The sequence below is a fragment of the Ranitomeya imitator genome, chromosome 4 (assembly GCF_032444005.1).
Source record: "Ranitomeya imitator isolate aRanImi1 chromosome 4, aRanImi1.pri, whole genome shotgun sequence".
Classification (NCBI taxonomy): domain Eukaryota; kingdom Metazoa; phylum Chordata; class Amphibia; order Anura; family Dendrobatidae; genus Ranitomeya; species Ranitomeya imitator.
The window spans coordinates 646088691-646105914 of NC_091285.1; the positions used below are offsets into that span (position 1 = coordinate 646088691).

A 17224-nucleotide genomic window follows, 5' to 3' on the forward strand; every position below is an offset into this window, starting at 1 on the left:
AACTGGCAGCAATGAGTCTGAATCTAAAGCTCATTGATCAACTGTGGAGAGATCTTTAAAATTTCTGTTTGGAGAAGACGCCTTCAACTATGAGACACCTGGAGCAGTTTGCAAAAGAAGAGTTCTCCAAAATTCCAGACGAGAGGTGTAAGAAGTTTGTTGGTGGTTATAGGAAGCGATTGATTGCAGTTATTTATTCCAAAGGGTGCGCAACCAAATACTGAGTTGAGGGTGCCAACAATTTTGTCTGGCCAATTTTGGGGTTTTCTGTGAAATTATGTCCAATTTGCCTTTTTTCCTCTTTTTTTTTTGTGTTGTTTTAATACACACGAAGGAAATAAACATGTATAACAAAACAAGCGTAATTGCAATAATTTTCTGAAAGAAATTCTTTACTTTCTGGAACAATTTGCCATCACTTTTGGCCATGACTGTATGTTGGTTTCAGAGAAAATATATTTGGAAAGTCAGCGAGAGGCTATGGGTCTCCAATAACTAGTCCAAGGCTTCTTCACGGCCAACTCTCCCAGCTTGGCAGGCCTCTGTAAACACACACATAGGGAGAGACCGGTCAGTCCGGGAGATTGGGGCCTACCAGGAACTTGTGTCGGACTGGCCATCCGAGATGGACGGTCCTCGCCCCAATATTCTCAGTACAGCTTCTTCAGAGTTAGACCATACAAGGCTGCAATAACACATCGAGAGTCCAAATCATGCAGATTGGGTTTCGGGCAGTAAGAATGAGAAGCCAGGTTCCCATTAAGGGGTTCCGTATCGACATGCATTCAGCCAGTAGCAGACACCATTAGTGGCTGTCTGGTTTATCGCAAGGGTAAAGTTTAGATATAAATACATGTGTCTCCGGTTTACAGGTACTAGGTCTGATGGGAGCGGCACCGCCGAATAATCCAAGCAATGCAAAAAGCTGAGCCGTCAGCAAGCCAAGCAGAGGTTATACAACTGGTCCCACAGAGAGCCCAGTCCAGAGCATCCCCACCCTCCGCGGGACCCAGGCAAGAGGACGGGGAGCAGAGCGTGCAGGCAGGAGGCTCACCTGAGTAGTAAGTGGCCTTGAAGCCTTTCTTCGATACAGTGTTGTCAGACTTGAACTCTATCCGCATGTTGTTGTACTGGGAGCTGATCACCGGGGGGAGCTCTTGACCACAGAACTTTCCGAGAAGTTTTGAATCGGATGTCAAACCGCTGCGAACTTCCACGTAATCATATTTACAGACCTGGTGGGAGAACGGAGATAATAAGAAGCAGAGCCCCAATATACATCACTGTGGAGGAGAAAGGGACGTGGAATATTTACATAAAAGACGTGTAAAAGTGCACACCATACACTAGGCAAAAAACTGCAACTGGTCAACACCAAACAGCAGCGATCAGGGTGAAGAATCAGTGTTGCCTTACTTTATAAAGAAATGGGATCAGAAAAGTTGGAGGACACATTTTAATCCCCCCCAAAACTTGAGTGACTTCTCAAAGAAGGCTTATCTACTGTTTATAGAGGTGTTATCAGTCACTGTACCGGAGGAGGAGGTGAGCTGTGATATCACCTATTGTTAATGGTGGATCCTGCGATATCTACTGTATATAGAGGTGTTATCAGTCATTGTACAGGAGGAGGAGGTGAGCTGTGACATCACCTATTGTGAATGGTGGATCCTGTGATATCTACTGTATATAGAGAGGTTATCAGTCATTGTACAGGAGGAGGAGGTGAGCTGTGACATCACCTATTGTGAATGGTGGATCCTGGGTTATCTACTGCATTTAGGATGTATTATATTTCAGTTTAATCCTGTGAGAGGATAATCATAAGGCTGAAAGTTATGAAGAGAACAGGAGGGTATGAGTCTAGTATTAGACTTAGTGTCCATTATGAAAATTGCATTATTTTTTCTTTTAGGGTATGTTGCATTTTGTGATGAAGTTTTCCCCTCATGAAAGAAACTTTGGTTAGAAATCCAGTGTAAAATTCACATGTTTTGGTGCACTTTTTAAGGCACTTTGGTTGCTAAGCAATTTTGATATCAATGGGGAGAAATGGCAGTAAAGGAATTGAAAGAATTGACACGTTGCTTTAAAAAAAAAAAAAATGCACCCTGTGAATGAGGACTAAATCTCACCACTTTTACAGTCACTGTAAAACACTGTGCTTTTTCAGCATGAATAAAAGCATGTAAAAGATGCATCAAAAGCACTAAATGTGAATGCGCCCTTGCATATGGAAAAACAATAGAAAAATAAAAAAAATTGAACATTAAAAGACTTTAAATCTGTATTGGCAAATGTTGGCCATTGACTATCATTGACGGATTGTATACAATGCTTTAATTTTTTTTTTTTTTTTTTTACAATAGTAAATTCCACTTTCCCATACAGAGAAGTGATAGGACACATCCATTCATGAAGCGAGATACATGGGGCTGTTGGCGACACCCTCACACTGTGGGGGCGAATTCAGCGATCCCTTCATCCGCCTGCAACATGGAGGAAACATTGATCACTGCCGATTTGTCTATTTTTCTACAAACCGCTCCTGAAGTCTCAGCCTCCTGGATCCCCACGAGTATGATGCAGCAGAGCTGGACATTAGGGTAAATTGTAGAAATCAGAGATCCATGGATGGTTAAGAGTTATGGGGTGGTAGTGGCCTCCTGGCAATGAGGGTGAAACTGAATTTTTGCCCTGAGAAGTGTGTAGCATAGCAGTTTTACACTCACGTCATTGCCTTCCGTCTCAAACTGTTGGAACGTGAGCGTGATGCGGAACTGCGTGGGTGCCACCAGCTGCCAGACACAGTTCTTGTTCGGTGGGTACTCCTTGGGAAACCCCGGGCTGCTGATCGTGCCATTTAGTTTGGTCAAGAAGCCGCCACAAGTCGCTGAAAAACAAAAAAATACGATAAAGAAGATACTCCTCCAAAAACGATGGGATTATGTGACAACGCTGGATTATAAGATTATAATTGTTCAACGCAATTCACCTGCACACGACTTCTTGTCTGAAGCAAGCTCGTAACCTGGCTCACAGGCGCATTTATAGCTGCCGAGCGTGTTCACACAGCGCTGCGCACAGCCGCCTTTATTAGGTCGGGAACATTCATCCACCTCTGAGGACAAAATGGTAAAAAAATAAATAAAATTTAGTAACAAATTACAGCAGTCATACTGAATCCAATCAATAGAGCCAAGTTCACATTTCTGTTGTCTTTTTTGGCTTTCTATTACATCATAAAAGCTGAAAAACTAAAAAAACAGCAGACTACCAAAACCATCTCACAACGCGCACCAAAACGGACAGTATCACAGATCTAAGGTCTCCTGTGATCGGTGAACTCGGCAGGAAGTGTTCAATTTCTCTACAGTGCCTCCTCAGGAGAGAATGGGTATAGCACAATTCCTATTGACAGTTGTAATAATTGAATGTGTTGGTCCTCCCACTGCCCGTAATACTCTTGTAGACACTCTTAGGTTCCAAACATGGATCCCTCAAACGTTTTTTGAAATCCCTTCTTATATTATTACTTATTACTTGCCATCATGAAATTCACACTGTTCATCTCTAAATTATTCATCTCTTCATCTCTAAATTTTGAAGAGGTTATGGGCACCACAGCCCCTTGGGCGCAGAGGGAGTTGTGACAATCAAAACCAGTAATTTGGTGCCTCTAAAAATCTGTGTCCTAGACCCCCCATGATGACTGGATGTCCTAAGTCCACCATCCCCCTACACTGAAGCTTCCATGACAATATCGTATAAAATAGGGTGGAATTTCCCTTTAAAAGGGAACATGAAGATCTCATCACTTTGTGGTTACACCCGTTGGTGAGATTTTTTTTCTTTTTCTTCCATAATGACATCACCTCGAACATCAGCGTTCAGGAAACATTGTTGGCCAGAGAGTCACCGTGGTCAATGAACTCCTGGGAATATCACCACAAGAATGTCTAAAGTCCCAAGTCTCTCGACTGTGCTAATCCAAGGCCAAACCTATGGTAGAGGAGCTCCACAATGTTTCCATAAAAAAAATTATCCTAGTTTTTATTTCCAGCATTGGGAACATTGCACGCTGTTTTCTAATTCTAAACATGGAGAAATGTATAGAATGTTTAACTACTTTACAGAAAATAACAGAAAATGAACATTGGGCTCTTCTAAAAAATAGCCGTGTCTGCATTTGTCTCTAACAACTCACAATATGTGCAAATTTTTTGTGGATGTCACATTCCTGTGAATCACTAACCTAATAAGTTATTTCCCACAGCTATTTTTTAGAACTGCTTCTCATCTACGTTGCATAGTCACCCAACTTCTGGCCGCTGTCACCTGTTATTCCAGCCCAGGATGCCTTGGCTACATCCCACAGTATTTTTGGCATTTGTTGGCTTTGCCTCAAAACAGTATTTTTGATGTCACCCCCCACAAGTGTTCTATCGGATTAAGGGCAGGCCACTCCATAACCTCACTTTTGATGGACTGGACCCAAGATTTTGCTCGTTTCCTGGCGTGTTTAGGGTCGCCGTCTTGTTGAAACACCCATTTTATGGGCATATCCTCTTCAATGTAGGATATCATGACATCGTCAAGTATTTTAATATCTGCAAACTGGTTCATGATCCCTGGTATGGAATAAATAGGTCCGGCACCATAGTAAGAGAAACATGCCCGTATCATGATGCTTGCACCACCATGCTTCACTGTGTGCAGGGTGTACTGTGGCTTGAATGCAGAGTTTGGGGGTCATCTGATGAACTGTCTGCGGCCATTGGATCCAAAAAGAACACTTTTACTTTCATCAGTCCACACCATTTTTCTCCATTTCTCTTTAGGCCAGTCGATGTGTTCATTGGCAAATTGTATCTGCTTCAGTCCTTTTTTTGGGACTTTGTGGGGACTTCTTGCTAAGAGATTAGCTTCACACAGGCGTCTTCCAACAGTCACAGGACTCACAGGTAGCTTGAGACGGTCTGTGATCATCCTGGAGCTGACCACTGGCTGAGCCTTTGCCATTCTGGCTATTCTTCCATCCATTCGAATGGTCGTCTTCCATTACCTTCCACGTCTCTCTGGTTTGGCTTTCCATTGTAAAGCATAGGAGATCATTTTAGCTGAATCATTGTCTGAACTTTATAAGTATTACCCTCTCCAATCAACTTTTTAATCTGAACCATGTCTCAAACCACCCATATTTCTCAGGCATTCAAAGAGAAATGCATGTACAACATGTCCTGGCTTCATCCTTAGATAAAAGGCCACCAGATTCACACCTGATTCTTCACAGAATGATTGACCTCACTAATTGATCTCCACACTGCTATTATTTTGAACACCCCCCTTTCAATTAATTATTCCAATACACAGACTTAAAAACCTGCAGATCTTGAATACGGAGTCTGGGGGTTTTCTTAGAATCTACTGAAACTGGTAAATTGAACGACGGGTGATAATATAATATATACCAAAAACGGTGATTACGCTGGTTAGTCATATTGGACTGCTATTATTTTGAACACTACTGTATGTCAAATATATTCATGGGCAAACATTTACCAAAAAAGGATAAAAGGGTTATACCCAAAATATTCCAAATGATAGGGAATAATTCGAGATCGATTTGCAAGACCGTGTTCAGCGGCCATGTCAGTAGCCCACAGCTGCCAAATGGAAGCCCTGTGAACCGCCCATTACCTGCCAGCATCCCTGACACTTTTCTCACTCCGTAGGCCCCATGCACATGACATGACCTCTGGACGAGAATCCAGAAAAAACAAAATAAAACACGATTCACTCGTAACTTACTGATCCAAACTTAATGACCTTAGGAGCTGCTGAACACCTTCCCCGGCATTCGAAAATGGAAGATAATTTAATATTCTGAGAATATCCCTTTGCCTTTTTAATAACCATGAACATGGTTATTAAACCATGGTTATTAAATGCTCGGGTGGCGAGCATTTCTATTGGTATATGGTCTCCATCCTGGTATGTGCTGCTCCATCCTGCGCCCTAATCTTGTCATGTGCTGCTCCCATCCTGCGTCCCCATCCTGTCATGTGCTGCTCCCATCCTGCGTCCCCATCCTGTCATGTGCTGCTCCCATCCTGCGCCCCCATTCTAACATGTGCTGCACCCATCCTGCATCCCCATTCTGTCATGTGCTGCTCCCATCCTGCGCCCCCATTCTGACATGTGCTGCTCCCATCCTGTGCCTCCATTCTAACATGTGCTGCACCCATCCTGCATCCCCATTCTGTCATGTGCTGCTCCCATCCTGCGTCCCCATCTTGTCATGTGCTGCACCCATCCTGCGCCTCCATTCTGACATGTGCTGCTCCCATCCTGCGTCCCCATTCTGACATGTGCTGCTCCCATCCTGCGCCTCCATTCTGTCATGTGCTGCACCCATCCTGCGTCCCCATCCTGTCATGTGCTGCTCCCATCCTGCGTCCCCATCCTGTCATGTGCTGCTCCCATCCTGCGTCCCCATCCTGTCATGTGCTGCTCCCATCCTGCGTCCCCATCCTGTCATGTGCTGCTCCCATCCTGCGCCCCCATTCTGACATGTGCTGCTCCCATCCTGCGCCTCCATTCTGACATGTGCTGCACCCAAAAAACCAAATCACAATAATGCGGAATCCCAGAAAAACATATACACCAACTTAGAAAAAACAGAGATCCCTAAAAAATAACCTTTATTAATATAATTAAAAAAGACTATATTTATCCACAATCAATAAAAAAGTATTAAATGTACCTAGTGGACCCTAGACCGAGCTACAATGCACCCTGCCTAACAGTGGAGGTTGGCACCCTACTTTACCGCGGTAGGCGCCCCCACTCCTCGGCGGCTAGCCCTTACAAGCCCTATAAGGACCTATAGTTAGAGAAAGACTAATTAGCCCTACTGAAATCTATACTAATACCCTACCTAACAGTGGAGGTTGGCACCCTAATTTACTGCGGTAGGCGCCCCCACTCAACGACGGCTAGCCCTAGGGTCCCTAACAGTCCCTAAGGTTCGGGATAGACAAAGAGATATGTCCCACAAACACCACTGATACCCGTAATGGAGAAAAAACAAAAATAGAAAAAATATTCAAAACAAAGAATAAATGTATATCACAAAAATATATATATATACTAGCACCTTATAATACTAGTGTAGAAAGATGCTATGATGGAAGAAACATATACCACAGGTGCTGTATAATAAAGATACCTTAACCCAAATACGGGTATACTGGATGCAATAATATGTCCAAACAAGATAATACTATGTACATTTAATACTTTTTTATTGATTGTGGATAAATATAGTCTTTTTTAATTATATTAATAAAGGTTATTTTTTAGGGATGTGCTGCACCCATCCTGCATCCCCATTCTGTCATGTGCTGCTCCCATCCTGCGTCCCCATCTTGTCATGTGCTGCTCCCATCCTGCGCCTCCATTCTGACATGTGCTGCTCCCATCCTGCGTCCCCATCCTGTCATGTGCTGCTCCCATCCTGCGTCCCCATCTTGTCATGTGCTGCACCCATCCTGCGTCCCCATCCTGTCATGTGCTGCTCCCATCCTGCGTCCCCATTCTGACATGTGCTTATCCCATCCTGCGCGCCCATTCTGACATGTGCTGCTCCCATCCTGCGCGCCCATTCTGACATGTGCTGCTCCCATCCTGCGCGCCCATTCTGACATGTGCTGCTCCCATCCTGCGCCTCCATTCTGTCATGTGCTGCACCCATCCTGCGTCCCCATCCTGTCATGTGCTGCTCCCATCCTGCGTCCCCATCCTGTCATGTGCTGCTCCCATCCTGCGCCCCCATCCTGTCATGTGCTGCTCCCATCCTGCGTCCCCATCCTGTCATGTGCTGCTCCCATCCTGCGTCCCCATCCTGTCATGTGCTGCTCTCATCCTGCGCCCCCGTTCTGTCATGTGCTGCCCTATTCTGTCATGTGCTGCTCCCATCCTGCGCCACCGTTCTTTAATTTGCTGCTCCCATCCATATGCCCCATACGCTGCTCCATAAAGGTTTATGGCCCCCATAAGATGCTCCATACTATATGCCCCCGTACACTGCTCCATTATGGTTTATGGCCCCATAAGATGCTCCATTATGGTTTATGGCCCCATAAGATGCTCCATTGTATATGCCCCGTATGCTGCAGCAATATATATAAAAAAACAACAAAAAAAAACACCATACTCACCTATGGTCGCCGGGCTCCGAGTGCTGGGGGGCACCGGGGACACCGGCGCGCTGTGGCGGTCAGGTGCCGGTATCGCCGCTAGTTCAGGCCCCCCAGCACTTACTATATTCACCTGGCCCCGTTCCACAACTGCGCGCCGCCATCTTCCCGATCCTCTGGCTGTGACTGGTCAGTCAGAGGGCGGCGCCGGCGCGCATTAAGCGCGTCATCGCGCCCTCTGAACTGAAGGTCACAGGCCGAGGACCGGGAAGATGGCGGAGCGCAGCGGTGGAACGGGACAGGTGAATATAGCTCATACTCACCCTCCTGGCGGTCCCTGACTCTCCGGTGGAGATCGCGGTGTGCGTACAGTGCTTACGCATACCACGATCTCCTGGGAGCGTCACTCTGTGAGGCCCAGACTGCGCCGGCGCTTGCGCAGTCTATAAAGGCTTCGGACAGAGTGACGCTCCCAGCGTTATATTATAGATATAGATATATATCTATCTATAGAAAAATTTATGTTTGCATTTAGAGTACAGCGCCACCCTTTGGCTAAGCCCGATATTGCAGCTCATCCCAATTCTAGTGAATACTGCAACACCGTCATATTTATTTATTAATTAACACTCCAAAACCCTCTAACCTTTTGTCTTTAGGCATTGGAATTAACAAATTTCTAATTCCCCCCAACGACCACCCAATTACATATCAAGGTTGTAGCCCACCCAATCGAGTTCGTGCGCAATCTACGAGCTGGCTTTACTGACCTTTGAAGTAGTGGAGAGAAAATCCAGCTTTATTAATGGACCCGTCAGATACAAATCTAATGAACAATTTATTGCCCGAGCTCTTGAAGTCGTCCGGCTTGTCATATCCACAGTAACGGCCAATCAGAGGGCTAGTTTCCAAGTCGCCGTCGCGTATCTCCAGAAAGTCATACGCACAGCTATCATGTCTCTCAATCTGTGGAATAAAGCCGCCGTTAACCAGGGAAAACCTGCCAACCATAGCCATCATCCACATCTTATTCAAGGCGTCTGCTTTTTTTTTTTTCCCACCCAGATCATACTGGTGAATGGGGCTCACCTGCATTACCAGACACAGCCTGTGTGTATGAGTGGCACTGTTCTTGGGAAATAAAAAAAAAGCAGATCTTTTTATCTAATCCTGGACAAACTTTGTAATAGCTACACTGGATCATCAACTAGTATGTCAGCAGGCCATTACGACCTCATCTGAGTGCAGCATGATGTAGGCAAAGAGAAGCTGAATCGAACCATGTTCACTGGGTGCAGTCGTTCTGACACAGTTCTTAGATTTAGCATGAAGCAGAGCTGAGAAAGCTAACCCCCCTCCCACACCAGGTTCTCTGGGTACATTTTCTATTGAAAGTGAACTGCTTATCACAGAAGGGGGCGGAGTCGGACTAGCAAGCAAGCTCCCCTGTAGTCCAGGCAATGATAATTATCAGGTAATAAAACTTTCATTGTAAGTAAACAACAGCACACATATCCTGACATGTGACATCATTGAAATTGGTGTTTTAACCCCTACCTTGTGCGGTCCTCAGATTACATAGGAAAAACCTGCTGACAGATTCCCTTTAAAATGGAGGGGTGACTACATTTCAAAACGAATTTCAGAAATGGGCTCCCTTCCGCAGAACCAGCATTCCTCCATTGAGAATTTAACCACTGAGCTTATTATTTCTGCTTGGTATGGAGACTGGATGAAGGCGTCTCAGTAGCCTTGACCGTCACATACAAGGCAAGTACAACCTGTGGCCACTTTGGTCAGCAATTGTCTGCACTGGTCACATGGAGAAACCTCCCGCGACGCACCATTATAGTCACGTGATCGCTGTAGCCAATAACAGCCTCAGTGGTCCCGTTAAGAACAGTGACACCATCGCTTCTGCTGTCTACCCAGACCACCAGAGGGCCTGTGCTGGACCCACAGGGTGACAGCAGATGACTGCCACATTGTCATCTTCACCCCTTCCATATCCATGGGTGACATTTTTGTTTAGGCCAACAAATGTGTACGGTTTTCCACAAATATAAGCATAGAACATTGTGGTGTCTTACTCTTCCCCCTCAAGAGTAGGTTTTGCTTCCTACACCACACGTTTTCGGAGGTTCCCCCACCCTCCCCCAATCCCGGTGAGGAGCCTCCTGGGCCTCTAACCTCAAAGGACTGAAACACGATTCCTATGTTGTAGCCGTCAGCCACATGCAGCTTCCATTTACAGTCCTTGTTGGGTCGGTAATCGTCAGGATAATTTGGAGACTGGATGTGACCTTCGTCTTTAGTCACGTCACCTCCGCATTCGGCTACAAAGTACACAAGGGAGATAAAAAAAATAATAATAAAAAAAAAGTAAAAATGTAAACGAGACATCATGGAGAAAAGAAAGATCACTGCTAGGTGGGTCATTTGCACGGCCAGAAGGCACGATTTCGGTGAGGAGACCACTGTCCATGATGTGGGGACAACTAGGAAGTCTCTCCAGAATATCTTCTGCCTTGGGTGCTATGGAGGTTACGCTCACTGGTAATATACCTCTGATTTGTGAGCGTTAAGGCCATGTTCACACTGCGTTGTATCCTACTGTCTGTGGTTTTACTGGGATTAGGTCTGAAGTCCCGGAAAACGAGGGTTGGATGTCTGCACTGAGGGGGCCCATGGACTTTAAAGCTACCGTATGTTCACATGCAGCATATTTTACTGGAGCCAAAAAATGCATTTGAAACACCGATTTTGCTGCGCTTTCGCAGCTTTTTTGGGTGCGGATTACACGTGTACTTTGTCTACAGTACATGTTCGTTTTGTTCACAAAACGCTCAGCAAAAAATGCTGAAAAAATGTTTTTCTAGGGGAGAAAAAAAATGCAGCAAAAAGAATGGAAATGCAGCAGATATGGCTGAAGACGATGTCCGACAGATCGCAATGTGACTACGTCTACATCATTAAAGTCAATAGCTGCATCAGCGCAAACCTCACCATCTCATTTTCCAGGGCCTCCGAAACCCATTTCTTGGGGCCTCAACCGTAAGCACGGACGGAGACTCTGACGTGAGAGTAAAACTCAATGTGAACACAGCCTTCAGTTACCGTACTTCAGTTCAAGCGGTTTGTCTCACACAACGATGAAATAGTAGCAAACATCCAGCTGTGAGAAGTCTTAAAAAGGGTCATTCTCATCTTTATAGATGGGTATTGTTGGATCGTGCTTGTAAAAGGAACACTATTGCCATTTACGGTTTGTTAATATCTCAAGAATGACTGAAAATGTTAACACCATTCTTTTGTTTACTGCTTGTTGCCTAGGAAACTGACCACAACTACAGTTTAAACAGTGACTGCAAAACATTCACAGCGCTTACAAGCACTTTTAGCATGCAAACATGGCTTGGCATGGCACGGTGATTACGGGAACACGCTATTAGCTCCTAATACTGCCAGCTTGAGTGCAGCGCTTACAAGCTAGACAGCAGTGGTGGTCTGTCTCCTAGGCAACGAGACATGGGACGTCATGCATGTCCAGACAGATGGATGTACGATATGATCAGCTTCCAATCATGATACCTTCATAAACGGCATGAAATCCTTTGCCCACGTAGTTGCTGCTGCTTCTAAACTCAATCCACAGTCTACTGTCACTAGATAATATGGAGTCTGGGATTTTGTCACCACAATAACGGCCTAAGGAAGAAAAAAAAAAAAAAAAAGACGTACAGAAACAGTTAGCGTCCATATATGATAAATAATCAGGATTTATCTGCAATCAGGAATATTATGAACCATGGGACAATACCGATGAGAGGAGCTTTCTTCCAGTGTCCATCTCGGACTTCAATGTAGTCGTACCAACACAGTCGACTCCGGTACACGTCCAAAGAGGTAAAATTCAGCCTGATCTTAGGGGAAAAGATAGCGAGTTAGAATCCATAAGAGATTACGGTATAGGGTGCACATTACTGTAAAAGGAGGGTGTAAATAAGGCTAAAACAGCAAAATTATAAATTTTGCCGTATAAAACACCTAAACCTTTCACTACAAGTCGCTAAATGAGTAACATTACCTTTTTATGGAGAAATACAATGAATATGTGGCACTTACCAGTGTAAAAAAACTTCAGCAGACTATTCCGAGCAAGTAAAATACTACAGAGCACAACAACAGCCGTTTCGCACTGAGCCGATGCTTCTTCCTGGTTCTGGGACCAGGAAGAAGCACCAACTTGGTGCGAAACGGCTGTTGTCCGTGCCCTGTACTGTTTCACATGCTTCCACACTAATTTATCTTGCTAGGAATAAAATCTGCTTTTTTTTTTGTACAGATGCATATTGATTCTCTTTTTCATATTGAATTTTGATCTTTTTATATACCTTGCTGAGTCACCGTGTATGGGGGAGAATCTTTTTTGGCCAAGTACTGGTACTAACCTTTTACACTTTGACTACCATAACCTTCATATAGCATGATGTGGCAGTAGGGGAACAAGGCGTAAAAGGTAGAGGATGAGTTTGTATGATAGTGTTCATTTACGTCAATTTTTATGTTCCCAAAAAAATCTCTCTAGGTCTGAAAAATGCTGAGGTCGGCATAATGAGAATGCTTGTGTATTTCAAGTAATACGACACCCTCAATAGGGCGCATACCATTCAGTAACTCTTGGGTTGTTACAGAGCCAGAGGCATCACTTTAAAGAGAATGTGTCAAAAGAAAATTATCTATTGTTTAAATCAGCTTTGTTTTTTACGTTCTATGGATTTTTATTTATATCACTATCGATATATAAAATACTAAAACTTTTTTCGCAATTTTTACGCTGGCCACTGGGCCTAATACCAAGTTCACCTTTCCTTCTCTGTACAGATGACTTTTCATCTGTTTCTGTATCATTACAGACAGGGTCACATTGACAGCTAGCACCTCTATAGTTGAAGTCAAATTTTTTCAAATTATTAAAGCATTAGTTGGTTGTTATGATCTGCTGCAAACATGATTCATAAAAAGACAACAGTTTCTGGCAGTGTTCCTGAGGAATCTTAAGTCTGATAGTCATTAGCAATAGCCTCCAGGTCACTAATACTTTTGTGTTTGCATTGTGCAACTGCCTTCTTGAATTCCCACCAAACATTTTCAGGTCAGACAACTGATGGCTATATTAGAGTCATCTAGGACTTCTTCTGAGAACAAACCTTGGATGACTTGGTTTTCCTGTTTGAAGGTTCAATGGCACCCAAGCTTCAGCTTCATCACAGAAGATATGACATTTCCTCCTAGGATCTCCCAGTACGTGATTGAATCCATTTTACCTTCTCCAAATGCTGCAGGGTTACAGTGCCAGAGGAAGAATGCAGCCCCATAGCATCGCATCACCAAACCACTACGATGCTTCACTTTAGGGATCATTGAGCCCCCACTATGCTTCACTGTAGGCATCACCAAGCCACCAACATGCTTCACTATAGGCAGGATGTTCTTTTCAGCATATTGCTTCAGTCTTTTACCTCCAGACATACCACTGATCCATATTCCTGAAAACTTCCAGCTTTGTTTCACTAGTCTACATAACAGAATCCCCAAACATATGTGGCTTATTTATAGGTTTTTGAGCATATTAGAAGCAGATTACTCCACTTTCTGCCACATCTGGCTACTGCAACCTGTAACTTTGAACTTGAAAAGTCTGCTTCCAGCTGTATCTCTAGGAACATTGAGTATTCTTGTATCCTGTTCTTTGTTTGTAGAAGGCAATGATTAACTTTTTGGACCACTTTCTTAACAACCAAAGAATATTAGTGAACTGGAGGCCATTGTCCAAGGGGAACAGGCTAAAACTCCTCAGGAACCCTCACAAAAGCTACTGTCAAGATATACCTCACATTTGTAGCAGGTGATAACAGCCAGAAGGGCTTTACAAAATGCTAAAGGCACTGGTCATAAAGAGGTGAGTAATTCTGTGACTGCGGTAAATCGGTAAAAGTTGCATTTTGTGCAGAATTTGGAGAAACTACAGGATCCACCATTCACAAAAGGTGATGTCACAGCTCACCTCCTCCCCCTTCAATTCCCGATAACCTGTGCCCAGATCAGAGGATGCCTAGAAAACTCTCCTGAAGAAGACAATGAGTCGAAGTCGAAGAGAGAGTCTAATATTAAGCCTAGTGGCCATTGTGAAAACTGGATGATTTGATTGTTTTATATAGATACAGGTATCGAAAATTATAAACAAAATTTAGATGGTTGGAAAAATACATTAACTTGGTTTAAGAAAAAGATTATTACGTTTGATTTTAAGTAAAGCTCATTTTATGATGATGTATTCCCGTTAAACTATGGAACCCCATTGTGAATTCTGTGCCAGAGTCCTGAACTGTGAGACCTAGGTCCAAATGTGGCAGAACATGGACTTGGGGCGATATAGTTATTGGAAAAAAAAAAAAAAAAGTCAGCAGTGGGTGGTTATTAGGTACAACTACAATAATTGCATGGAATAATGTCAACGTTCCTCTACTTACATGTCACCCATGGGCATTAGACATTTCCATAGGGATTCATGTATTATTCCAATTATACATTCAAATCATATAAGAAAACACACACACATGGTCAAAATTGTTGGTACCCCTCGTTTAATGACAGAAAAACCCACAATGGTCACAGAAATAACTTTAATCTCACAAAAGTAATAAATAAAATATCTATAAAAATGAACAAATGAAAGTCAGACATTGCTTTTCAACCATGCTTCTGGGGGATATCGTCAACACATGGTCAATTCTGACCACGTGTGTACAATATTCCCCAGAAGCTGGAGGACACAAAATCAAATCTCGTCAGTAGAAAATATATACGGTATATATGAAAAAAAAAAAGCATATAGTTAAATGGTCGTATACTCTCTACCTTCTCTCCTGGGGTAACAGACAACCTCCACACACAATGCTCAAATGCCGAGTAGCCATTCGGATACCCAGGAGATGAAAAGTTTCCTTGACTGTCCTGCAGAGTCTCCCAACAGGCTGTAATGACAAATCAAACTAGACAATCAATATTTCCAGAGCACCAACGTATTCCATAATGGTACACATAGAAAGTGATCAGGTCAGTCCCTCCTAAATCTACATAAAAAAAAGGGCTAAATCCCTAGGACGCTCAGTAACCCCATGTAGGTTTTAGGAGAGAAATCCCTGAAGCACACAATTCTTTTACTAGAGGAGACGTTTCTTAATATTGTAAGGATGGAGTAATTCTGCTAAAAACATCCATTCAACGCCTCTTACAAAAGAAGCAATGTTTACCAAGATGAATACGGGTTAGGGTTCAGGTTTTAAGAATGTAGGGGGATGGATAAGATGCAGGATGGTGGGAAAAAAGCATCTGGAGACTTTGCAATAATGGGAAGGTCATGAAGGTGACCACAAGGATTTTGATGGATCAAGGACTGAAAAAAAAAAAAAAAGCAACCCAAAACCTATTGTGGATGATATTGCAAAGGGGCACTGTGGTAGCATAGCCTCCCATCACAGCTAGTCAGTGAGAGAAAACAAGTCTACGAAGTGACTGGACAAGCTTCAGAAAGGTAGTAGACCTCCACAGCACCGTAGGTGCCCAAGAGTGGAGCAATCACTGTGAGAAGGTCAATAACAGATTAATGACATGAGCTTTGAGTAATTTAATTAAGTGCCCTAGAAGAATACCATACGGTGCCCAAATAGCACTGTTTTGAGGCAGCCCAACTATATAGTTTCAACATAAGTAGAAAGTAGATGTAAAAATAGTACACATTTGTGGTGGTCTAAAATGGTGAATGAGTCAAAAGGGTTGTCCAAAGTTATTGCCTATCCACAGGATGGAGATGCCCTAGGAGATCGGTGCTACCTGGGTTTAGTTAGGAATAGATCAACAATAGGATAACACTAGGTATTATTAATGCTCTCCTCTGGGTTATATGAGCAAAAAGAAACAGGGAAGGTCTTCTGGAGGATTGTTGAATTACGGGCTTCTGTGGCTTTGTTAATCTTCATAGAACCCTTCGGATTCAGTCTGCCAGCTGATGTTATTAGGGAAGGTTGCATTTGGCTCCAGAATCTTTTTTTCCCAATGGATTGTTCAATTACCTATGTATGGCTGATTCACATGAACAACGTACAACAATGAAGTTCTGTTTCCTTTTGGGGGAAAAAAAAAAGGCATCAGAAACAGTGGTTGCGAAGAATAAATTTAGGTGCAACTTGTTTCATGCCCAATTCCTTTGTTAAAATTCACACAGAGGAAGCCCATTAAATCTTAATTAACTCTTTGAGGTCTGATGACGATCCACCAAAACTGCTTGACCAATTTGCGTAATGTTCATCAATTAGGTAGGTTGAAGTACGTCCGGAAAAAGATTTACTATCAATTGGAATTTCACCTCGTTTAAAGCTGGAGAACTATTCATGAACTTGTATTTTACTCATGGCAGCTTCCATGAAGGCCTTTTGTAGCACAACAACAATTTCCAATGCTCTTTTCTCCAAAAGGAGACCTTCATAGCCGCACGTTGTTCGTGTGAATCATCTGACATACAGACTCAAAAGGGTTCTGCGAGGGTTCACCTAATGGCCGGGGCCCGTATTACAAGCTCCCTGCCCTCGCGAAGACTATGCCTGTTCCTTTAAGGTACCCCTCTCATATGACAATTCGTACTAAACCAGTTAGGCTGGGGACTGAAGTCTTCTCACTACAACCACTCGGAGTCATCTGAGGCAGACTTGTTGCTAAGGCTCCACTGCTTGCCATCTTCAGGCATTTACTCCATAGCAACAAGTCTCTGATTAATCCCTGCCACTAAAAGGAGGGCAGGGACAAAATAGACAAGTGAAACAAGGCTTCGATTGGTTGCCATGAATGGTTCAAACATGACCAACACTTGAGATATTTCTGAGAAAAAAAATAAAAATGAATGAAGACAAGTTAAATATAGATCAGACATACTGCTTGGATATGAAAGGGCGCAAAGGTTACCA

General features: G+C 43.5%; 1 protein-coding gene across 2 annotated transcripts in view; it reads right to left on the minus strand.

The window, feature by feature from the left end:
* BMP1 (bone morphogenetic protein 1) overlaps positions 1 to 17224 on the minus strand; it is a 132472-nt gene that overhangs the window by 17801 nt on the left and 97447 nt on the right. For both annotated transcript variants that reach the window (XR_011320860.1, XM_069766991.1), the window contains exons 8-15: positions 15123 to 15238; positions 12022 to 12124; positions 11793 to 11909; positions 10392 to 10537; positions 8972 to 9167; positions 2996 to 3121; positions 2733 to 2893; positions 1055 to 1235 (exon numbers count right to left, since the gene is read on the minus strand). Coding sequence is in view for 1 of the 2 variants with exons in the window: in XM_069766991.1 (XP_069623092.1) it covers positions 1055 to 1235; positions 2733 to 2893; positions 2996 to 3121; positions 8972 to 9167; positions 10392 to 10537; positions 11793 to 11909; positions 12022 to 12124; positions 15123 to 15238 (1146 nt within the window). In the remaining variant the exon portion in view is untranslated. The remainder of the gene's footprint in view (positions 1 to 1054; positions 1236 to 2732; positions 2894 to 2995; positions 3122 to 8971; positions 9168 to 10391; positions 10538 to 11792; positions 11910 to 12021; positions 12125 to 15122; positions 15239 to 17224) is intronic.